At 35.6% G+C, this 26,092-nt stretch overlaps 1 protein-coding gene across 2 annotated transcripts in view; it reads right to left on the bottom strand.

Moving 5' to 3' along the window:
- The window catches only part of ARHGAP42 (Rho GTPase activating protein 42), a 312,973-nt gene that overhangs the window by 34,911 nt on the left and 251,970 nt on the right, over window positions 1-26,092 (bottom strand). For both annotated transcript variants that reach the window (XM_027040080.2, XM_053203842.1), the window contains exons 11-12: window positions 24,671-24,749; window positions 22,810-22,849 (exon numbers count right to left, since the gene is read on the bottom strand). In XM_027040080.2, coding sequence (XP_026895881.1) covers window positions 22,810-22,849; window positions 24,671-24,749 — 119 coding nt within the window. The remainder of the gene's footprint in view (window positions 1-22,809; window positions 22,850-24,670; window positions 24,750-26,092) is intronic.

Raw genomic sequence — 26,092 nt, 5'->3', positions numbered from 1 at the left:
CTTGCCAACACTGCCTCTTTCCACCCATGCATTTTGCAAGACTGCAGCTCTGGCAGCAGCAGCTGTGGACCCTGAGGAAACCCTAGGAGCACCTTGGTAAAATTATGCACCCTTTGCATGCAGCTTGGATCCTCAAAGCTGTAGGTCTCATTTTACAAGCATAGCACACCTTGTTAAAACTGCACACCATTTCCCAGCTAGGTACAAAACACTGCCCACAATAGGAAAGAGAGCCTCTGCAGACAACTGGACTGAAGGAAAAAGGAACCAGGACAAATGACAAGCACATTCAACACATATAGAAGACACCATGTGAAGCACTAGGTGGGAAACAGGGGAACTGCATTTCAGGGGACTACAAGACCTCTTCTTCATAAGGCCACTACATTCAATAGCAGGAGATATAGCTGAATTTCCTGACACAAAAAAAAAAAAAACAGAGAGTTAGGTAAAATGAGGAGAGAGAGGAGTATGTCCCCAATGAAAAACAAAACAAAACAAAACAAAACAAAACAAAACAAGACAAACTAAGACAAATGGATACAAGTAATATGCCTGATTAGAGAATTTAAAAAATGTTCAGAAAGATACTTACTGCACTTGAGAAAAGAGTAGAGAATTATCAGTGAGACCCTTAACAAAGAGACAAAAAAGAGCCAATCAGAGATGAAGAAAACAACAAATGAAGTTAAAAATACACTAGATGAAATAAATACCAGGCTAAAGAAGCAGAAGAATGAATGAGCAACCTGAAAGAAAAAAAAGTTATGCAGAGGATATATATTCCTTATGCAAAGGAAATATATATTCAGATCCAGGAGGCAAAGAGATCCCCCCCAACCCCCCAAAAAAAATCAACCCAAGGAAATCATCACAGATGTATAGTAATAAAAATGGGAAATATTAATAATAAAGAACCTCAAAAGCAGCAAGAGAGAGGCACCTGGTTGGCTCAGTCAGTGGAACATGCAACTCTTGATTTTAGGATTGTAAACTTGAGCCCTGCATTGGGTGTAGAGATTACCTAAAAATAAAATCTTAAAAACAAGATGTTTTTAAAAGCAGCAAGAGAAAAGAACACAGTTACATACAGGGGAAATTCCATAGGCTATGAGTAGATTTTTCAGCAGAAACTTTGCAGTGTATAAGTGACTGACATGCTGTATTCAAAGTGGTAAAATGAAAAAAAATATGGAGCCAGAATTCTCTATTAAGCATGACTACCATTCAGACTAGAAGAGATAGTTCCATAGACAAATAAAAGCTGAAGGAATTCATGACCACTACACCAGCCCTATAAGAAATTTAAGGAAACAATCTGAGTGGAAAGGAAAGATCGTAAGAGTATGTAAAGTAGGAAACACAAAAGCAGTAAAAATAAATATATCTGTCAAAATCCGTGAAAGATTCACAAAATAAAAGGATGTGAAATAAAGACACCATATACCTGAAACATGGAGGGGAGGGTAAGAAGAAAGAATGGGTTCTAACTTAAGTGACCATCAACTTAATATAAACTACTATATGCAGATGATGTTATACACAAACCTAATGGTAACCAATCAAAACCCAGTATCAGATATACTAAGAATAAAGAGAAAGAAATCCAAGTTTATCACTAAAGGGAGCCAGCAAACTGTGAAAGAGAGAAAAAGAAGAAAGGACCATAGAAAAACTACAAAAATGACCACAAAACAGTAACAAAATGGCAATAAATACCTATCTATCAATAATTACTTTGAAAGTAAATGGACTAAAAATTCCAGTCAGAAGACACAGGGTGTCAGAATAAAAAAATCAACCTGTCTAAATACTGCCTATAAGAGACTGATTTCAGAACTAAAGACCCATACAGATTGAAAGTGAAGGGTTGGAGAAACATTTATCATGCAAAGGGATGTCAAAAGAAAGAGTACTATACTTATGATAAGACAAATTAGACCTTAAAACAAAGACTGTAACAAGAGACAAATGACACTATATAATAATGGAAGAACAATAAAACAAGAGATATAACAATTCTTAATATTTATGTACCCACCATGAAAGCACCCAAATACATAAAAAAGTTAACAACAAACATAAAAGAATTAATTGATAGTAATACAATAATAGTAAGGGATTTCAATAGCCCACTTATATAAAGGACAGATCATACAGACAGAAAATCAACAAGAAAACAGTGGCTCTGAATAACACACTGGACCAGTTGGATTTCATAGTTATATTTAGAACATTCCATTCTTAAAGAGAATAGGGCTGCCTGGGTGGCTCAATCAGTTAAAAGTCCAACTTCAGCTCAGGTCATGATCTTGCAGTTCATGCATTCGAGCCCCATGTCTGACTCTGTGCTGATAGCTCAGAGACTGGAGCCTGCTTCAGATTCTCTGTCTCCCTCTCTCTCTGCCCCTCCCCGACTTATACTCTGTCTCTCTCACCCTCAAAAATGAATAAATATTTAAAAAATAAATAAATAAAAGAGAATACACATTCTTTTCAAGTGCACATAGAACATACTCCAGAATACATCACATATTAGACCACCAAAAAAGCCTCAAGAAATTCAGAGAAATTGAAGTCATACCATGCATCTTTTCTGACCACAATGCTATGAAATTAGAAATCAACCACAAGAAAAATCTGGTAAGAGCACAAATACATGGAGGTTAAAAAACATGCTACTAACCAGTGAATAAGTCAACCAAGAAATAAAAGAAGAATAAAAAATTACTTGAAGTAAAATGAAAATGAAAACCTAATGGTGAAAATGTTTGGGATGCAGCAAGTGATCCAAAGATGGAAGAATACAGGAATGCAGGCCTACATCAAGAAGCAATAAAAATATCAAATAAATACCTAAGCTTATACCTAAAGGAGGTAGGAAAGGAGGACCAAACAAAACCCAAAGTCAGCAGAAAGAAGGAAATAATAAAGATTAAAGCATAAATAAATGATAGAGACACTAAAAAAAAAAATAATAGAAGAGATCAATGAACAAGGAACTGTTTCCTTGAAAAGATCAACACAATTGATAAACTTCTAGCTAGACTCAAAAAAAAAAAAAAGAAAGAAAGAGAGGGTGCAAATAAACAAAATCACAAATGAAAGAGACATAACAGCCTCTACCAAAGAAATACAAATGGCTTAAGTGAGCATTATGAAAAATTATATGCCAACAAATTGGACAGACTAGAAAAAAACAGACAAATTCATAGAGACAGATAACCTACTAAAAGTCAACCAGAAGAAACAGAATATTTGAACAGATTGATAACCAGTAAACAGATTGAATCAATAATAAGAAAACTTCCCAAGAAACAAAACTCCAGGACCATACAACTTCAAAGGTGAATTCTACCAAATATTTAAAGAAGAGTTTATACCTGTTCTCAAACTTTTCTAAAAAATAAAATAGTAAGGAAAACTTTCAAATTTTTTCTATGAGGTCAGCATTACCTGATACCAAACCAGATGAAGACACCACACACCAAAAAAACAGAACTACAGGCCAATATTTCTGGTAAACATAGATGTAAAAATCCTCAACAGAATGTTAGCAAACTCATCCAAATACATTAACAAAACATTCACTATAATCTAGTGGGACTTATTCCTGGGATGCAATGGCAGTTCAATATTCACAAACCAATCGACATGACACATTATATAAATAGGAAAAAGGATGAAAAACCATATTATCATTTCAACAGATGCAGAAAAAAGCATTTGACAAAGTATAACATCCATTCATGAAAAAAATCCTCAACAAAGTAGGTTTAGAGGGAACATACCTCAAATCATAATAAAGACTTTATATAAAAAACTTACAGAAAACATCATAGTCAATGGGCAAAATTGAGAGCTTTTCCCCTAAGATCAGGAACAAGACAAGGATGTCCACTCTTACCACCTTTATTCAACCTAATATTGGAAGTCCTAGCCACAGCAATTAAGACAACAAAAAGAAATAAAAGGCCTCCAAATTGGTAAGGAAGAAATAAAACTTCCACTATCTTCAAATGACATGATATTATACATAAAAAAACCCTAAACACTCCATCAAAAAATTACTAGAACTAATAAATGGAATTCAGTAGGGTTACATGATACAAAACCAATATACAAAAATTTGTTTGGGTTTTTTTTAATGTTTGTTTATTTTTGAGGGAGAGAGAGACAAAGTATGAATGGGGGAGGGACACAGAGAGAGGGAGACACAGAATCTGAAGCAGGCTCCAGGCTCTGAGCTGTCAGCACAGAGTCTGATGTAGGGCTTGAACTCACAAACCATGAGTTCATGACCTGAGCCAAAGTTGGACACTCAACTGAATGAGCCACCCAGGTGCCCCAGAAATCTGTTGCATTTCTATACATTAATAATGAAGCAGCAGAAAGAAAAATTAAAAGAAAAACAATTCACTTACAACTGCACCAAAAATAATAAAATAGTTGGGAATAAACTTTTCCAAAGAAATGAAATATACTTTCTATACACAGAAAAATATAAAACACTGATGAAAGAAATTGAAGATGACAGAAAGAAATGGAAAGACATTCCATGCTCATGGATTAGAAGAATAAATATTGTTAAAATGTCTATACTACCCAAAGCAATCTACAGATTTAACACAATCCCTGTCAAAATACCAATAGCATTTTTCACAGAATTATAGAACAAAGAATCCTAAAAGTTGTATGAAATCATAAAATGCCCTCAATACCCAAACAAGTCTTGGAAAAGATAACAAAACTGGAGATCTCACAATACGATACTTCAAGTTATATTAGAAAGTGATAGTAATCAAAACAGTATGGTACTGGCACAAAAACAGACACATAGATCAACAGAACAGAACAGAAAGCCTGGAAATAATTCTAAAATTATATGGCCAATTAATCTTTGAAAAAGGAGGGAATAATTTGCAATGGGAAAAAGATGGTCTCTTCAACAAATGGTGCTGGGAAAAATGAACTGCAAAAGAATGAAACTGGACCACTTTCTTACACCATACACAAAAATCAACTCAAAACGGATTAAGGACCTGAATGTGAGACCTAAAACCACAAAAATCCTAGAAGAGAGCACAGCCAGTAATTTCTCCAACATCAGCTGTACCATTTTTCTTGGTATGTCTTCTGAGGCAAGGGAAATAAAAGCAAAAATAAACTACTGGGACTACATCAAAGCAAAAAGCTTCTGTAGTGCAAAGGAAACAACCAACAAAGCTAAAAGTCAGCCTACTGAGTGAGAGAAGATATTTTCAAATGACATATTTGATCAACGGTTAGTGTCCACAATATATAAAGAACTTATATAACTCAACACCCCAAAACAAATAATCCAATTAAAAAATGGGCAGAAGTCACAGACATTCCTGCAAAGAGAGTACACTTCTCATGATGAGCGCTGAGTAATGTATAGTATTGCTAAATCACTATATTGTACAGTTGAATCTAATAGAACACTGTATGTTAACTATACTGGAATTAAAATTAAAAACTTAATAAAATATATATTTGTTGAAGAAATACATTCACATACACATAAAAAGAAAAAGGAAGACATAGTATGTATGTACAATAAAATATTATTTAGCCATAAAAATACTGAAATCTTGCATTTGCAACAACATGGATGGAGCTAAAGAGTACAAGTTATACAAAATAAGCCAGTCAGAGAAAGACAGATAATATATGATTTCACTAACATGTAGAATTTAAGAAGCAAAACAAAGGAGCAAAGGGAAAAAAAGAGGGAGAGAGAGAGAGAGAGAGAGAGCGCGCTAAAACCAAGAAACTGACTCTTAGCTATAGAGAATAAACCAGTGGTTACCAGAGGGGAGGTGGGTGGGGGACTGGGGGAAATTGGTGAAGGGGATTAAGAATATACTTATCATGATGCACACTGAGTAATATATGGAACTGATGAATCACTGTATTGTACACCTGAAACTAATATAACACTGAATGTTAACTATACTGTAAGTAAAATTTAATAAATAATAATAAAATAAAAACATAAAAAATAAAAATAAAAAAAGATGGAGGATTAAACATTCATATAGCTTAACAGAAATCCAGAGATAAAAAATATATATCAGAATTCAAGAAGGGGTGCCAACAATAGGCAAAACATTTTTAAGAAATCCTAGACAGAAAACCATTGAAACCTTTGAGGACTGAGAAATCCATGGACCAAAAAACTAGAAGTACTGAACTGGAAAGATACTTCTCATGTGTTGTTAGTAAAAAACAAACAAACAAACAAACAAAAACAAAAAGTAATCAACAGACAGTATGACCCAATTTCTTAAACTGTGAAGTTTGAGGGTGTGTTTCTATTTTTCCTAGGGGAAAAACAAAACAAAACAAAACAAAACAAAAAAAATTTAGAAAGATCTATGCAAGTAAGAAAAAGGAGAACAGAAGGTAGAAATTATCATTTTTATTCACTAGACTTTGAAAGAGTCCAATACTTAAAAAAAATATAGTTCTTTAGAACTTTTTAAAAAATAAATAGATTAAATCATTTTAAAATGCCCAAACTAAAAAACGTATTGTTACCCATAGGAACTGGCTCATTTATTTCTCTATTCTCAGGTCCCTAGGTCAAGTAAACAGAACTCAGTCAATGCTTTGGGTTAACTCAACAATATAAGAATGAATAGTCGTTAAACAAGCATCTTTTAAGAGTTCACTACATAATTGAAGTTCCTTTTGGATAGGAAGAAGGGATTTTTTGCTTCCAATCACCTAAAAGGCCAGTCATAACAATCTACATTCTGGTATTTTAAATATTTATTGAACACAAGAAAACAGGCAAATGGAGAGGTAAGGAATCAATTATTTTCATTCTTCACAACAAAAACAGCCAAAAAAATGCAACCCTAGGTAGAAACAAGCAGTTTTAAAATCAATTAAAATTGCAAGTTCCTGACATTTACAATATTTGGTTCTGGAGGTCACATTGCTCAACTTTTCGATAAAAATTAAGAAAGAGAAAACCATTTTTTAAAAAATTTTAATAAAACTTGCCTTTGGCAAAGTGAATGAAGACAACTGTGGTATCTATATATGTAGATACATATATATGTGGTATCTATATCTATGTTTATACATGTAATAAACAGAATTTCTTTAAGTATCCACTTGGAGAAGAATAAGCAATAACCAGGCTATATTGAAGGTATAATAGGATGTTTGGCAACACTACCCCAGTCTATTATAATAAAACAATATTACAGGCTCCCACAAAGAACAAAATCTTATATACATTCACTCTGAATGCCAGGCCATTCCATAAGTGCCACTGTATGGATGTGGCCCATGATCTTGTGCTTTAGCTCATTTACATAATATGAATAATTAAAACACTATCAATCAATTCGATGATATGGAAAAATATACTGACTGTGTTGGCAGAAAATAACCATGCATTTTTGTTTTCTTTCCTCTAAAACAACCTTTGATACTGCCAAAGGAGTTTCCATAGTGCAGAGATAGCACCTACATTGAATCTGGGGTTGAATCTCAGCTCTAGTATAAACTGCTGTATGAATGGGAACATGCATAATAATGCTTATGAACTCTAGTTCTTTCATTTATAAAATGAGGGAAATGATAACACGTATGTAAAATGAAGAACAAAACCAGGTGAAGCACTGAAAAGCATCAAATAATGTAACAAACCTAATTAAATGCTAGTTTCCTTCTCCATGTGCGCCTTCTATATATTACTGCTATATGCAGAAAAATAGAAGAAAAAAGGATAAAAGAAGTCAGTCATTAATTCTAACCAGATGAAAGAGATAGTAGTTACTCTCTCACGTACTTGCTGTGTTACTAGGCATAGTTTTAACTTCTTTGTATATCCGTTTCCTCTTCTACACAGTAAGGATAATAGAATTTTCTTTGTCAGAGGATTGTTCACGGATAACATATGCTAACATTTGCCAAGCTCCTAGAATAATGTCTGCAATATAGTAACTACTACAGGCAGCAGCAGCAGCTGGAAGAAAATATAAATATCTACATACATAAATTATATGAACAAGGTATTCTTTGGGCATGACTAAAGTCATTGGAGCTTCAGGAACTGTCCACCAGGAGTGTTAAAAAGGCCTAATACATTACTTATTTTTAAATAATTGGAGCCAGGCCAATAATCTGTTTCTTGAAATAAATGTAAACCAGACATAAACCACTCAAGCCCTGTAACCTAGCTGACCACTGAAAAGCAAGTTGTATATTAAAACATGTCTGTACAAGGTGAAGGAAGATGGTGGCATAGGAGGATGCTGATCTCACCTCATCTTGCTGATCACTTAGATTCCACCCACATTTGCCTAAATAACCCAGAAAACCACCAGAAGACTAGCAGAACGGACTCTCTGGAGCCAAGCGTAGACAAGAGGCCCACAGAAGAGGGTAGGAATGGTGGAGAGGTGATGCATGCTACATGGACTGACAGGAGGGAGCCGGGGCGGTGGAGGGGCAGCCCGCCCGGCAAGGCAGAGCTCCCAAAGTCTGGCTTGCAAAAGCAGAGAGGCTGGACTCTGTGAGTTCTGACAGCCAGCAGTACTTAACATCTGGAATGTTAAAAGTCAACAACTCTGCTCTTGCAGAGTGGGGAGGGCGAGAGGACACTGTGAGGGAGAGTTGTTGAGCCCCAGAAGATAGAGCTCAGCTCGTTGGGGGAACAAAGACGCTGGAAAGCGCCATTTCCCTCTCCCATCCCCCAGCCGAAATTCCAAAGGGAACCAGTTCCCGTCACTAAACTTTCTTTCTCCACAGAAATGCCCAACGCTGTGCTTCTGTGGATCCATCCCTCCAATGGGCCTGCCTCCCTCCTGGTGCTGCAGGGCCCCTCCCACAGGGACCACCAAAGGCAAAGTTAGCTAAGCCTGCCCCCTCCTGCCCCTGTGCACCTTGCGGATCCACCTTGGCTAATATGCCCTTGGCCAGATCCCATCTAAGCAGCACCACAAGCCTGGCAGTATGCAAGTATCCCAGACAAGGGCCACACCACTCCACAGTGAGTCCTCCTCCTGGGAGAGGGGAAGATAAGGTACACACCAGACTGGCTGTGGCCCCAGCGGTGGGCTGGGGGCAGACATCCAGATTGAACTGTGGCCCTGCTCACCAACACAAGTTACTCCAGCCAGCACAGGGGAAGAGCCCTGCAGTTCTGCACCACTCCAGGGACTATCCAAAATGACAAAACGGAAGAATTCTCCTCAAAAGAAACTCCAAGAAGTAGCAACAGCTAATGAATTGATCAAAGACGATTTAAGCAATAAAATGCAACAACAATTTAGAATAATAGTCATAAAATTAATCGCTGGGCTTGAAAAAAGCATAGAGAACAACAGAGAATCTATTGCTACAGAGGTCAAGGGACTAAGAAATAGTCATGAGGAGCTAAAAAATGCTACAAATGAAGTGCAAAATAAAATGGAGGTGGCCATAGCATGAATTGAAGAGGCAGAGGAGGGAATAGGTGAATTAGAAGATAAAATTATGGAAAAAGAGGAAGCTGAGAAAAAGAGAGATTAAAAAAATCCAGGAGTATGAGGGGAGAATTAGAGAACTAAATGATATAATCAAATGGAACAATATCCTTATCATATGAATTCCAGAAAAAGAAGAGAGAGAGAAAGGGGCTGAAGGTGTACTTGAACAAATCATAGCTGAGAACTTCCCTGATCTAGGAAGGAAAAGGCATTGATATCCAAGAGGCACAGAGAACTCCCTTCAGATGTAACTTGAATTGATCTTCTCCAAGACTTATTATCATAGTGAAACTGGCAAAATACAAGGATAAAGAGAAAATTCTGAAAGGAGCTAGGGATAAACATGCTTAAACACATAAAAGGAGACCAATAAGACTAGTGACAGACCTATCTACTGAAACTTGGCAGGCCAGAAAGGAATGGCAGGAAACCTTCAATGTGATGAACAGAGAAAATATGCAGCTGAGAATGCTTTATCCAGCAAATCTGTCATTTAGAATAGAAGGAGAGATAGATGTCTTCCCAAACAAAAACTGAAGGAATTCATCACCACTAACCCAGCACTACAAGAGATCCTAAGGGGGATTCTGTGAGTGAAATGTTGCAAGGACCTGAGTACCAGACACATCACTACAAGCATGAAATCCACAGACATCACAATGACTCTAAACCCATATCTTTCAATAATAACACGGAATATAAATGGACTAAATGCTCCAACCAAAAGATATTGGGTATCAGAAGGGATAAAAAAAAACAAGACCCATCTATTTGCTGTCTACAAAAGACTCATTTTAGACCTGAGGACACCTTCAGGTGGAAAGTGAGGGGATGGAGACCTATCTGTCATGTTACTGGAAATCAAAAGAAAGCTGGAGTAGCCATACTTATATCAGACAAACTAGACTTTAAATTAAAGGCTGTAACAAGAGATGAAGAAGGGCATTATATAATAATTACAGGGTCTATCTATCAGGAAGAGCTAACAATTATAAATATCTATGTGCTGAATATGGGAGCCCCCAAATATATAAAACAATCACAAACATAAGGAACCCTATTGATAAGAATGTGGTAATTGCAGGGGATTTTAACACCCCACTTACAACAATGGATACATCATCTAGACACAGGATCAATAAAGAAACAAGGGCCCTGAATGATACATTGGATCAAATGGACTTGACAGATATATTTAGAACTCTGCATCCCAAAGCAACAGAATATACTTTCTTCTCGAGTGCACGTGGAACATTCTCCAAGATAGATCGCATACTGGGTCACAAAACAGCCCTTAATAACTATAAAAGAATTGAGATAATACCATGCACACTTTCAGACCACAGTGCTATGAAGCTTGAAATCAACCACAGGAAAAAGGCTGGAAAACCTCCAAAAGCATGGAGGTTAAAGAACACCCTATTAAAGAATGAATGGGTCAACCAGGCAATTAGAGAAGAAATTAAAAAAATATATGGAAACAAATGAAAATGAAAATACAACAATCCAAACACTGGGATGCAGTGAAGGCAGTCTTAGGAGGAAAATACATTGCAATCCAGGCCTATCTCAAGAAACAAGAAAAACCCCAAATACAAAATCTAACAGCACACCTAAAGGAAATAGAAGCAGAACAGCAGACACCCCAACCCCAGCAGACGAAGAGAAATAATAAAGATCAGAGCAGAAATAAACACTATAGAGTACAAAAAAACTGTGGAGCAGATCATTGAAACCAAGAGTTGGTTTTTTGAAAAAATAAACAAAATTGATAAACCTCTGGCCAGGCTTCTCAAAAAGAAAAGGGAGATAATCCAAATAGATAAAATCATGAATGAAAATGCAATTTACTACAACCAACCCCTCAGAAATACGAGCAATTATCAAGGAATACTATGAAAAATTATATGCCAACAAACTGGACAACCTGGAAGAAATGGACAAATTCCTAAGCACTCACACACTTCCAAAACTCAAACAGGAAGAAATAGAAAACTTGAACAGACCCATTACCAGTGAAGAAATTGAATCAGTTATCAAAAATCTCCCAACAAATAAGAGTACAAGACCACATGCCTTCCCTGGGGAATTCTACCAGACATTTAAAGCAGACATAATACCTATCCTTCTCAAGCTGTTCCAAAAAATAGAAAGGAAGGAAAACTTCCAGACTCATTGTATGAAGCCAGCATTACTTTGATTCCCAAACTAGACAGAGACCCAGCAAAAAAAGAGAACTACAAGCCAATACCCCTGATGAATATGGATGCAAATATTCTCAACAAGATACTAGCAAATCGAATTAAACAGCATATAAAAAGAATTATTCACCATGATCAAGTGGGATTCATTCCTGGGCTGCAGGGATGGTTCAACATTTATGAAAAGCCCACAGCTAATATCATCCTCCATGGGGAAAAACTGAGAGCTTTCCCCCTGAGATCACGAACACGACAGGGATGTCCACTCTCACCGCTGTTGTTTAACATAGTGTTGGAAGTGCTAGCATCAGCAATCAGACAACAAAAGGAAATCAAAGGCATCAAAATTGGCAAAGATGAAAGCAAGCTTTCACTTTTTGCAGATGACATGATACTATACATGAAAAACCCAACAGACTCCACGAAAAGTTTGCTAGAACTGATACATGAATTCAGCAGAGTCACAGGATACAAAATTAATGTACAGAAATCAGTTGCATTCTTATACATTAATAATGAAGCAACAGAAAAACAAATAAAGAAACTGATCCCATTCACAATTGCACCAAGAATCATTAAATACCTAGAAATAAACGTAACCACAGATGTAAAAGATCTGTATGCTGAAAACTATAGAAAGCTTATGAAGGAAATTGAAGAAGACACAAAGAAATGGAAAAACATTCCGTGCTCATGGATTAGAAGAATAAATATTGTTAAAATGTCAATACTCCCCAAGTAGTTTACATATTCAATGCAATGCCAATAAAAATTGCACCAGCATTCTTCTTGAAGCTAGAACAAGCAATCCTAAAATTTGTATGGAACCCCAAAAGAGCCTGAATAGCCAAAGTAATATTGAAGAATACCAAAGTGGGAGGCATCACAATCCCAGACTTTAGCCTCTACTACAAAGCTATAATCATGAAGACAGCATGGTATTGGCACAAAAACAGAAACATAGACCAATGGAATAGAATAGAGACTCCAGAATTGGACTCACAAATGTATGGCAACTAATCTTTGACAAAGGAGGAAAGAATATCCAATGGAAAAAAGCCAGTGTCTTTTTTAAAAAAAAAAAATTTTAATGTTAATTCATTTTTGAGAGACAAAGCATGAGCAGGGAAGGGGCAGAGAGAGGGAGACACAGAATCCGAAACAGGCTCAGGCTCTGAGCTGTCAGCACAGAGCCTGACACAGGGCTCGAACTCACAAACTGCCAGATCCTGACCTGAGCTGTAGTCAGACGCTCAACAGACTGAGCCATCTAGGCGCCCCAGAAAGACAGTCTCTTTAACAAATGGTGCTGGGAGAACTGGACAGCAACATGTGGAAGAATTAAATTAGACCACTTTCTTACACCATTCACAAAAATAAACTGAAAATGGATAAAGGTCCTGAATGTGAGACAGGAAACCATCAAAACCCTAGAGAAGAAAGCAGGAAAAAACCTCTCTGACCTCAGCTGCAGCAATTTCTTACTTGACACATCTCCAAAGGCAAGGCAAAAATGAACTATTGGGACCTCATGAAGATAAAAAGCTTCTGCACTGCAAAGGAAACAATCAACAAAATTAAACGGCAACAAACGGAATGGGAAAAGATATTTGCAAATGACCTATTGGACAAAGGGTTAGTATCCAAAATCTATAAAGAACTCATCAGACTCCACACCTGAAAATACTCCAGTGAAAAAATGGGCAGAAAATATGAATAGACACTTTTCTAAAGAAGACATCCAGATAGCCAACAGGCACATGAAGAGATGCTCAATGTCACTCCTCATCAGGGGAATACAAATCAAAACCACAGTGAGATACCACCTCATGCCAGTCAGAGTGGCCAAAATGAACAAATCAGGAGAGTATAGATGCTGGAGAGGATGTGGAGAAATGGGAACCCTCTTGCACTGTTGGTGTGAATGCAAATTGGTGCAGCCACTCTGGAAAACAGTGTGGAGGTTCCTCAAAAAATTAAAAATAGATCTACCTTATGACCCAGCAATAGCACTGCTAGGAATTTACCCAAGGGATACAGGAGTGCTGATGCATAGGGGCATTTGTACCCCAATGTTTATAGCAACACTTTTAAGAATAGCCAAATTATGGAAAAAGCCTAAATGTCCAACAACTGATGAATGGATGAAGAAATTGTGGTTTATATACACAATGGAGTACTACGTGGCAATGGGGAAGAATGAAATATGGCCTTCTGTAGTAACGTGGATGGAACTGGAGAGTGTTATGGTAAATGAAATAAGCCACACAGAGAAAGACAGATACCATCTGTTTTCAGTCTTATGTGGATCCTGAGAAACTTAACAGAAGACCATGGGGAAAGGGAAGGAAAAAAAAAGTTACAGAGAGGGAAGGAGGCAAACCATAAGAGACTCTTAAAAACTGAGAACAAACCGAGGGCTGATGGGGGGTGGGAGGGAGGGGAAAGTGGGAGATGGGCATGAGGAGGGCACCTGTTGGGATGAGCACTGGGTGTTGTATGAAAACCACTTTGACAATAAATTTCATAAAAAAAATTAAAAAAAATAAACACGTGTGTATACTTTCATCATACTTCAGTAAATCACAATGAACATACACTTCCTCTCACTGGAAGTGAACAGATTGCAGTATGCTGGGATTACTGTTCACCCATACCTGTTGCCCCTTCCTGCAGAGAAGATTATGTTTCTTAGCTCCCTCAAAGGCAAGATTGGCCATGTGATAGACACTAACCAATGAAATATGAATGGAATTAAAAGATGCCATTTTCCAGCAGGCACTAAGTAAGTCAATATGATTCTGCCAATCCTGTTGAGGTCTGGGGAAAGAGGTTAAACAGCATACTCTGTCTCCAAGTTCCTGATGTAGGAGATGGTCACAAAATGTGGTGTTTCTGAAGGAAGTGAAGGAAAATATATTCTGTAATGGAAAACACACAACTTCCTAAAGCCATGAAGAGGTTATTGCATTTAATGTCAGTGTTAATGAGGACTGAACAAAGCAGGTTCTTTATAGCTTAAAGGAAAATTAGGAACTCCAAAGTGTTCAACTGAAATATTAGTTGAAATGGTCCTTACAAAAACAAATCACATCATTAAAGGCTGATAATTTATCATCATTCTTCTTGAATGAAGGACAAGGCACTCCTGCTTAACAGTACAGAGTACCCATCCTATACAGTGGAAATACAGTAGTGAATCAGGACCCAATGCCTGGTTCAGAGCAGGCAGTCCATAAATGCTTATTAATTGATGGCTTGCTAGTTACTGTTTTGCATATAGGTTGTGCAGGTACCCTTGCTAATGATTTCTAGAAGGGTTAGAGCTTGGCTAACAAGAGAAAAATTTTGTCAACTCCTCCCCAGATCGTCTACTCCCTGTCCCATATCTCCCTGCTAAAGAAAGGGGCAGAAGGATATGTAAAATACAAATACCACCAAATTCCCAGGAGTTGAACACTATAATATTAATGATACTTGGCTTTCAGGGGTAGAAGTAGGAAACGAGCTAACTTAAAGAACTTTATATATTCAATCAAAAGTTAAGTGTAAACATCATTTTTTTTCCTCCGGAAACTATTCAGGGATAAAGCTTTTATTGAAATCCAAATAAAGTTTCTATAAATAAAAATAAAGGCAGTTTAGCAGCATAATAGCTATTAATCTCAACAGAATTCAAACAGCCATGAGGAAATGAAAAAGAATAGTCTTCTATACAGCTAACAAAGCAAAAGTCCTTGTACCTTCAATTTCCTAGTAATTAAAAACCCAGCATGTCCTTACAGATGTAATCTACTTGGCCTTACAGTACCTTCTCAGGGTTAACAAAACAAAGCAACACTTGTCTTTAATTTCTAATTCACTTTTCTAATCTGCCAATTCAGATTAAAAATCAACTTATCACAGATAACTAATATCATATTATCCATGGCTTGAAAGAAACAGAAAAAAGAAATGAGTGCATTTATTGGTGTTTGTGTCCCACACAACCTGTGTCCCACAGGACCATTTGTCTTCTCCCTGCTTCTTAGGAAGCAGTTAACTCTCCACAGCCCTGGCCCAACCTGTTACTTCTTCCTGATCTGCCCATGAAAGGTATTTGAACTATAACCCTCTTCCTGGATCTCAGTGATAGAAACAAAATTATTTGATCACAGGTGTGGGAGAGGATGTGGTGAGGAGGAGGATGTAACCCAGGGACATCTGAGAACTTCCAAAATTAAATTATTTAGACAGTAGTGTGCGGCTCAAAAAATTCATGACAGATGGCAAATGCCTAGGATAAGAAGAATGAGCTCAATTTTCTTTTCTTTATTGTTGGGGAGAACATGTTCCCAAAGCACACATGGGGAAAGTCACTGACAGTGGCAGAAATTGAGAGTTTGGGGGAAATTCTGAAAGTATTTTCTGGTCCAATCGAGGACATGTAGACATGTACATGAGGACTGAATGTTGAGTGACTGTTATTTATGTGACCAAATCATGACTTTCATTAGCAGAAACATCATTTGAAAGGACTTCTTTTTTCCCATTTACAATACCTGGAATAAAGTAAGTACACAATGGAATACTGATGAACCAAACTGCATGAGAGAATGATAATTTAGTACCTTTTCTCTCACAGTTCTCACTTTCTCCAGACCTAGGGTAGAAGGACCAACTGAAAAACCATCACACAAAACATGTTTGAGTGGGGACAAGCCTCAGGGTACCAACAGAGAATGCAGAGCAAGCAAGCCTAGGAAAGGTGACAACTGCCTCTATCTCTTTAACCACTAGTCCCAAGATGAAGATTTTGGGACATAGAAGTTTTTTCACAAAAAATAATTTGCTTCAAACAGTATGGTACTGGCACAAAAACAGATACACAGATCAACAGAATAGAATAGAAAGCCTGGAAATAAAGCCAACTTATCTTTGAAAAAGGAGGGAAGAGTTTACAATGGGAAAAAGATGGTCTCTTCAACAGATAGTGCTGGGAAAAATGAACTGCTACATGCAAAAGAATGAAACTGGACCGCTTTCTTACACCATACACAAAAATCAACTCAAAATGGATTAAGGACCTAAATGTGAGACCTGAAACCACAAAAATCCTAGAAGAGAGCACAGCCAGTAATTTCTCCAACATTGGCTGTAACAACATTTTTCTCGATATGTCTTCTGAAGCAAGTGAAATAAAAGCAAAAATAAACTACTGGGACTACATCAAAGCAAAAAGCTTCTGTAGTGCAAAGGAAACAACCAACAAAGCTAAAAGTCTACTGAATGAGAGTATATATTTGCAAATGACAATCTGATAAACGGTTACCATCAAAAAAATAAACAAAGAACTTATATAAGTCAACACCCAAAAACAAATGATCCAATTAAAAAATGGGCAGAAAAGGGGCCACCTGGGTGGCTCAGTTGGTTAAGCATCCAACTTCAGCTCAGATTATGATCTCATGGTTTGTGGGATCAGATCCCACGCCGGGCTCTGTGCTGACAGCTCAGAGCCTGGAGCCTGTTTCAGATTCTGTCTCTGTCTCCCCTGCTCATTGTCTCTCTTTTTTCTCTCTCTTTCTCAAAAATGAAATAAACATTAAACATTTTTTAAAAAAAAATGGGCAGAAGATATGGACAGACATTTCTCCAAAGAAGACATTCAGATGACCAGCAGACACACGAAAAGATATTCAACATCACTCATCATCAGGAAAATGCAAATCAAAACAATGAGAGATCACCTCACCCCTATCAGAATGACTAAAATAAAAAAAAATACAAGAAACAACAAAAGTTGGCTAGGATGAGGAGGAGAAAAAGGAACGCTTGTGCACTATTGGGTGGAAATACAAACTGGTGCAGCCACCATGGAAGATAGTACGGAGGTTCCTCAAAAAATTAAAAATAGAACTACCCTATTACCCAGGAATCACACTACTGAGTATTTACCCAAAGAATACAAAAACACTAATTCAAAAAGATATATGTGCTTCTATCTTTATTGCAGTATAATTTACAATAGCCAAACTATGGAAGCAGCCAAAGTGTCCACTGATAGATGAATGGGTAAAGAAGATGTGGTATATATACAGAATGGAATATTACTAAACCATAAAAAAGAATGAAATATTACCATTTGCAACAACATGGATGGAGCTAGAGAGTGTAACGCTAAGTGAAATAAGTCAGTCAGAAAAAGACAAATACCATATGATTTCACTCATATGTGGAATTTAAGAGAGAGAAACCAAGAAACAGACTCTTCACCACAGAGAACAAACATGGTTATCACAGGGGAGGTAGGTGGGGAATCAGTGAAATAGGTGATAGGGATTAAGAAGTAGACTGTGATGAGCACTGGATGATGTATGGGTTTACTGAATCACTATATTGTACACTTGAAACTAATAGAACACTGTATGTTGACTAGACTGGAATTAAAACTTAAAAAAATTGAACTACCCTCCAATCCAGTAATCATATTACTGGGTATTTACCCCCAAAATACAAAAACACTAATTCAAAGGGATACATGCACCCATATGTTTACTGTAGCATTATTCTCAATAGCCATATTATGGAAGCAGCCCAAGTGTCCATTGATTCATGAATGAATAAAGAAGATGTGGCATATATACATAAAATGGAATATTACTTAGACATCAAAAGGAATGAAATCTTGCCATTTGCAATGACATAGATGCAGCTAGAAAGTATGTCTAGTGAAATAAATCAGTCAGAGAAAGACAAATGCCATACGATTTCACTCATATGTGGAATTTAACAAACAAAACATAGGAGAGCAAAAGACAAACCAAGAACCATTCCCTTAACTACAGAGAACAAACTAGTGGTTACCAGAAGGGGGTGATAGGTGAAATAGGTAAGGAGGATTAAAGGAAGACTTACCATGATGAGCATTGAGTAATGTATAGAATTGTTGAATCACTATACTGTACTCTTGAAACTAATATAACACTGTATGTTAACTCTACTGGAATTAAAATAAAAACTTAATAAAACAAAAAAAAACCTGTTCTTTTGAAAGTGGGCTCAAATATGGAGAACTATTGGTGTGTTATTCTTTAACAAAACATACCTAATGGTATAGCTTGAGGGAGAGTTTAGTTCTAATCTTACCTAATAATATCTGTTTAATAATGATAATAGACATTGCTATTCTCAAAGTGTATGCATTCCCAAAGTCTTAGAATTTCAAGAAAAGAATACTGTAGCAAGCATTTTTTACAACCAGAAAAGCATTTGTGGACCAATTTTTCAGTTTTTGTACTTGATGCTTTTTTGTTGTTGTTAAGATGAGTTAAACTTTCCTTCTCTACTGAATTACAGGCTAGTCTTATTTGCAGCATCTATAGTTCAAAAACCACAAAGTCCTGAGATTTTTTCATGTTAGGTTTATAAAAAATAGTCTCGTAACAGTGAAAGAATAGTTTTACTCTTCATTTCATAGTATATCTTCTCTGTATATTCACAGTATGTCTCTATTTTAGGATGCTAGATAGTTTTTGCTCTATTACCATTAGGCTTTTTAGTGAAAGCACAAACACAACCACTTTTAATGGTTGACATTGAGAACACATTTTTACCTGAGTTTTTATATTTTACTATCCTAAGGTTCATTATTAGCTTTATCAGTTCAAAAACACAAACACATCCCAAACAAAACTGAGTTTCCAAAGGATAGCTAGAGCATTTTATGATAAACAGAATCCATCTGAATTACCAAAGCTATAAAGATGCATTTCCCAATTTGGCAAATGAATCAAGACTAGCACTGGTTTCAAATAACAACTGAGAAGTTATTGATGGAAATTGACATAATTCCACTCTGGAAAGTAGTCAAATGTCTAAAAGGAACACAGAGATCTCAAAAAAACAGGATGATATCTAGAAAAATGGTAGAAGAGGTGAACATAAAGATAAAAGCTGCTCTGAACTCCCAATATGATGAGGTTACTTGATTAATTCAAGATTTAAAAAAGAGATCTGAGAACTTCACCATCACTGGAATATAATTTTAAACTGAAACAGGTAAAATTCTGGACATGTTGCTAGGAAGAAAACATGACACTTCTTTCAGGTTAAAAAGGACCATATGCTTGAATCTAGAATACCATTAAGTGTTCACGTATATCCTATAAGTTGTTAAATCACTAGTAAAATAGTGGTATATTGATAAGACACATGATAAAAGAGATAAGAGGTAAGATTACAGTCTGAGCAGAGATTCAAAATTCCATTAATAAATTTTAGACCTTGATGTAGTAAAACATTAAAAATTACATGCAAAAATGTTAAATTCTGAGGACCAGGAAAGCCTCTCAACTTGTCTGAGAGGCAGGTCATTTTAGGGAAAGGGACTTCATTGCATGTTGGGTTGAGGAATGTTTAGAAAACCTTGTTCACCTACGTTGTCAATACCAAAATGTCTACCCCTCAGCTGCAGGGAGCTTATTTCTAGAAGGTACATTTAATCCTGTCCTCCATTAGCCAGAGTTTCTTTTTATTGATGGTACATGCCATTGTCTTGTCTTTTCAATAGAATAGTGATTCTCTTTGGGTGAGAAAATCTGAATCTCCAAGAATGTGGAAAAACAATCAGAAACAAGGATGATTTTGGATAAGTTGACTTTATGTCCACATAGTAAGACCTCTTGAAATCACTACGTAATTTTGTGTGTGACTTACTTAGAATGTTTAGAACAGTTAAAGGGATATTAATTTCAGCATTTATAAGTCAATTTATTAGATTACAGAAGATACCACAGGTTTAGAAAGATTATATTAGCCAGAATCACAAACTTGTTTCATTAGGGTGCTGCATTTGGGTGAATAAAATTTACTAGTTTTGTAATTATAATTTGTATGTCTACAAAAGCTTCACTGATTAAATGTATAAATGGGGGAATTCTATCAAAGTTATAAAAACAAAATGAAAACATTTTTAAAAATTAGGATATTTATACATAAAATAAGATCTGTACATTGATTAAAAATAGGCTGAAAGAAAAAAAATACAGCTTAAGATAAAATAATAAAAATAAAATTTGAAACTAGGGTTAAGATTTATAACTTTGAGCACTACATACTAATGAAGCAAACATAATTATAATATTCTTTTCTATCATCAAAATCTTCCCTTGGGCAATAAAAGCCTACTGGTACTCAGAGCAACAGTAAAAGCAAATGTGTGCTGAGCACACATCTCATGGAAGGCCTGTGTTAAGTACTATGAAGAAGGCTACAAGGTTCTGTCACAAGTTGCTCAGAGAACTAATAAGTCGGATACTAAAACACTATACCAAAAGCAAAATGTGAGAAATGACACAAACACATGGACTGTAGGATAGCTATTTTTCCGAAAAAAACCAAAACAAAACAAAACAAAAAACATTTTACAATTATAAATGATGGCATAGTGATGTTTCAGGTGGCTAAGGCTGCAAGAAAGTAGATTTCTGGAAAAGTCTTTAAGGCACTGAAGAAGCATGATGCTGTTTCATAACAGCATAAGTACATGTGACAACCTCCTTATTCAAATTTTCTAATTATTTTACAAACCCTAGTTTCCAGAAATGCATTACTGTTCACATATATTCTCACTGACTTGACCATGTCCCTATTTAGAGCTTTATTCAATACCATATATAGGTTCAGTTTTTTCCAAAAATTCATCCTTGAGTAGTTCATTTGAATCTAAAAGAACTATCTTTCTTTTGAAAGAAACCAGTATATGAAAAATGAAACCAGTATTAGAAAACACATTTCAAACTCTACTCAAATGCAAATTATACAACATATTGCTCTTTAGGTAACTATTTAGAATGAACATTTGGTACTTATCTGTTGGTTAATATTTCTGTGATTAGATGTAAGCGGGCAATGAAGATTTTATACTAATCACTTTCCTTGATTTGCAATAAAGAAATGCAAGAGTAAAAACCGGAAATAATTTTCCAAGTCTCTAACATTAGGAGTATCTTTTTTTTGAGAGAGACAGAGAGAGAGGTAGAGACAGAGGGAGAGAAAGAATCTTAAGCAGGCTCCACATTTAGCATGGTGCTCGACGTGAGACTCGATCTCACGACCCTGAGATCATGACCTGAGCCAAAATCAAGAGTCGGACACTTACCCAACTGAGCCACTCAGGCATCCCAGGGGTATTTTAAATCATGCTTTTTCTTTTGATAATTCCTGAAATTAATCACTAGGAAGCATTTCATTCATTTAAAGTAATAGGTTTTTTCATACACTTAATATTTATGATTTTCAAATGAATGCTTTCCCAGTTTTTATTTTTACTCCTTTCTCAGTTGCATTTTATTAGCAATTTAAAAATTAGCCTGTTTTAAAAATAAATTTAGACATCATGAGAGAAAGTCAATTGAGTTAAATAAAACTTGAAATTGCTTTAGAAGATGTATACATAACCTTAGAAATAAATATACAGACTAATTTTAAATGTCAAATAATCTGACTACATAAGGTACATATGAAAATATTCTAAAATAACCAAGGGTAAAAGGTGGAAAGAAGGTAGCAGATGATTAAGGAGGATTGAGAATGTTATGGAAAAACACATAAAATGTGTTTAATAAGAATGTTTTGCTACTAAGGACTCAGCAATTCTACATTGAGAAAACAGGTTTTCCTATATATCCCATGTGTTATGGACAATGTCTTATAACATCACACTCTTGGGTACAAAGTATTCATGTCTTCAGTCTTGTCAATGGCACAGAGAAACTAAAATAAAGAAGCCCTTACTGCCATTAAAAATATTTTAAAAATCAACTAAATATCAACTGCTTCAAATCTCTTCCTGGGATAAAGCAAGGTACATACCTATAAGTAAATAAACACCAAATAAGTAAAAACTAATTTTGGTTACTAAAACACCAGTAGTTTAATGCCTTTGACTTGAGAAACTTCTCTGAATGAAAGTTTTAAATTTGCTTCACCATCAGACTTATGATATGTTTCTATTATTTTCCCAGAATTAACTCTTAATATCACATAATACTTTTGTGATAAAAAAGAAAAAAAAAACTATGATAAAATTTTAAATAATTATTAAAGTGACTTACTTTCTTCTTTCTTGCTAATAATGGCAGGCAGGGTGTAAATCTGAAAAACAAAGGAAGTCTGATCAGTTAATGACCCAGCACAGAAACAGGGCGATATTGGTACAATGATACACAAAATGAGTATCTTGATTTCAAGATCTTACAACTAGTATGTCCATAGAGCCATTTCCCTACCCTATCAACCAACCTTGCTTCCCAAGCCTTTCCATCATGGCTATCCAGCCCTGGGCAAAGTTCTGGCGCTTTCCATTTGATTTATGTATCTCATTCTATTACCCAACATGATGCATAGTATGTATTCCTTCTTCAGGAAGGATTTCATGACAGATTTTACCAGATTGCTGCTTCCTCAAATTATCTCCTTAGCGTTTTGTTCTCAACATGTACAACCTTAACTTGTACTTGAGCTATCACATTGTCTTCTATATTTGCTTTAGGTCACGGCTTACCTCTCAACTATTAGTGGCAAAGAGTCAAGTCCTTTTGTTTTACTTTTTAATCTGTAATTGGCTGATACTTTTGTAAGTTATAATAAAATTAAAACATAATAAACACTATAAAGAATAGGCGCAGAGTCCAAAATTTTTATTATTAAACTCAATAGGTGTAAAATGACTACTTCTAATTGCTATAAAATTTTCCAGATGCTTAATCATACTTTCTGCACTCATTTTATTGTGGATTGGTAACAGTTTGAGGGATGGCCTCAAAGCCTAGGGTCCACACTTTATATAGTTCTATTGTTGCTCAGGTACTCTGCACCAAGGTTGTTCACAAATTATTTGCCAACTAAAGGATAGTTTTCAATGGATAGGGCAGGGCCTCCTATTTTCTCTGTGTGCTCATACCTCCAACCATCCAATGTGGTGTTCTTCATAAAGAAAACAGACAGTGATCGATGATTTATTCCTTTTTACATCAGCCTCCCTAATAATTTTAAGTAAATTATCATGGCCACATCAAAATAACTATTAAAACAGTGAAGATATGGATGGGAGGGAAAATGTCAAGCCACAAGGCAGTTTTACCAAATGAGACTTTTTTTTTAATATGAAATTTAGTGTCAAATTGGTTTCTATACAACACCCAGGGCTCATCCCAGCAGGTGCCCTCCTCAGTACCCATCTCCCATCCCCCATCAACCCTCAGTTTGTTCTCAGTTTTTAAGAGTCTCTTATGTTTTGGCTCCCTCCCTCCCTAACCTTTTTTTTTTCTTCCCCTCCCCCAAATGAGATTTTTAAACAATGATATAGACCACAGGATTAGTTCTTACCCTAAACCTTTGCTCATCACACTGATCATAAAGCCTAACACAGGCCTTGCAAAGAGTGAGGACTTTATTATTAACTGAATAAAATAATCAAATCAGTACAGCCAAGTTCATGGTAAGTAATTTGTTAAAAAGTAATTTTAGGATTTTAAATTAGTCCTGGAAGTTATCCTGAGAAACAAATTAGAAAGTTGGTGTTATGTACCAGTGAGACAATACCAGAAAAACAGTAAGAGTCTCTACTCCTCTGATTTGCTGTATTAATATTTTCAAATATACTACAGACAAAAAATCCAGATATACTTTGTAATTAGAACAATAAAATCTAAAAAAAAAATTTAACATTTATTTTTAACTTTATTTATTTATTTATTTGTTTATTTATTTATTTATTTGAGAAACAGAGCAGGAGCAGGGGAGGGACAGAGAGAGAGGCAGACAAAGAATCCGAAGCAGTCTCTAGGCTCTGAGCTGTCAGCACAGAGCCCAACACAGGGCTCAAACCCATGAACCGTGAGCTAAGCTGAAGTCAGACACTTAATCAACTGAGCCACCCAGGTGCCCCTAGAACAATAAAATCAAAATTCTTACTGGTTCTTTCCCATCCATGGCTTCGAGCCAGAGTTTCCGATTAGCTTCTGAGAATGCCTGTAATGTGATGATTCCATGCCTATTAAAAACAAATGTTTTATATATTTAATTTATTCCTGTTATGTCTTCACCCATTTATTATTTTTTTGTGGTTTTAAAAGTAAAGGTAAAATTTTAAGAAAAAGCAGGAAAGAAAAAAATGAAAAGAGAGGAAAAAAAGAAAAGAGAAGAAAAAAAGAATTTAAAAAATGAAAAGAAAAAGACTTATGGTTCCTTTTAGAAAAATTATTATGAGGACACACACACACACATTTTTAATTTTTAATTTTTAATTCTAATGGTTGCAGGTAGTAAAATCACTGGTTTAGGTATGACTGCCTGAAGGAGGCTAGTTTCAAACTCTTTCCTCTGAAATGGCCAAAAAGCATTCACCAAAGTCCAGAACCACCTAAACATTCTCCAATATTAGAATGATTAAGATTATGACCCCAATGATTAAGATTATGACCCACATTGTACCAATGTGGTACAATCTAGTCACTAAAAATAATTTCAATGAGTATATAGTAATATGAAAAGTTTCATACCATACCTAGTTAATTATTAAGAAGACATTAAAACCAAAGTGTTTATCTATATCATGATCACAATATTAAAATTAATTCATTTAAAAACAATTTTTCCCATGTACCCATTCTGAAATAGTTACTTGAGGATACATACACACTTCAAGAGAGAAAGAGTAAGAAAAGGGAAGGAGGAAAGCAATATAAGACAGAAAAAGACAGGAAATCCAGAAATAGTAAAATTGATCTAGTTAACTGCAAATTATCCAGAAAATAAATTTGAACAGGAAATTAAAGGGTTCTGTGAAGAGATACACTGAGGAGGAAATTTCATTTAAATATTGTATGATTAAAAACCAGTATGACTTAAAACTGTGACGAAGGCATATTATGCCTTGTGTAAACAGGAAAATAGATCATTGGAATGACAGGAAAAAGAAAAATGTATGTGAAGATCGTGATCACTTGATCTTAGAAAATCTAAGCCACTATAAACAGAAATAATAAAATAATAATCAATATTCGTTGGCTGTTTATTATGTGCCAGGCACTATGTTGTAAATGTTACCTTTCTTATCTCATTTTATCCTCATAGGAACCCTTTCAGGTGACTACTTATTATCCTTATCCTTACAGATGAGCAAACTAAAGCAGAATTTAACAATGTGCCTCAGGGTTACAGAACCAAAAAGTGCTGCTGAAATAAAGAAAAATTACTAACATGTTTGTATTTGTGTACATAGAAAATACAGAAGTTCCTACCACAAACTATTAAAACCAATAAGGAGCTCAACAACTATGCTGGGTATAGATTGATATATTAAAAAGATTAATAGCCTTTCTATCCATGAGCCTC

Source organism: Acinonyx jubatus, chromosome D1 (genome assembly GCF_027475565.1).
Source record: "Acinonyx jubatus isolate Ajub_Pintada_27869175 chromosome D1, VMU_Ajub_asm_v1.0, whole genome shotgun sequence".
NCBI lineage: Eukaryota > Metazoa > Chordata > Mammalia > Carnivora > Felidae > Acinonyx > Acinonyx jubatus.
This window is presented reverse-complemented; position numbering and strand designations above follow the sequence as displayed.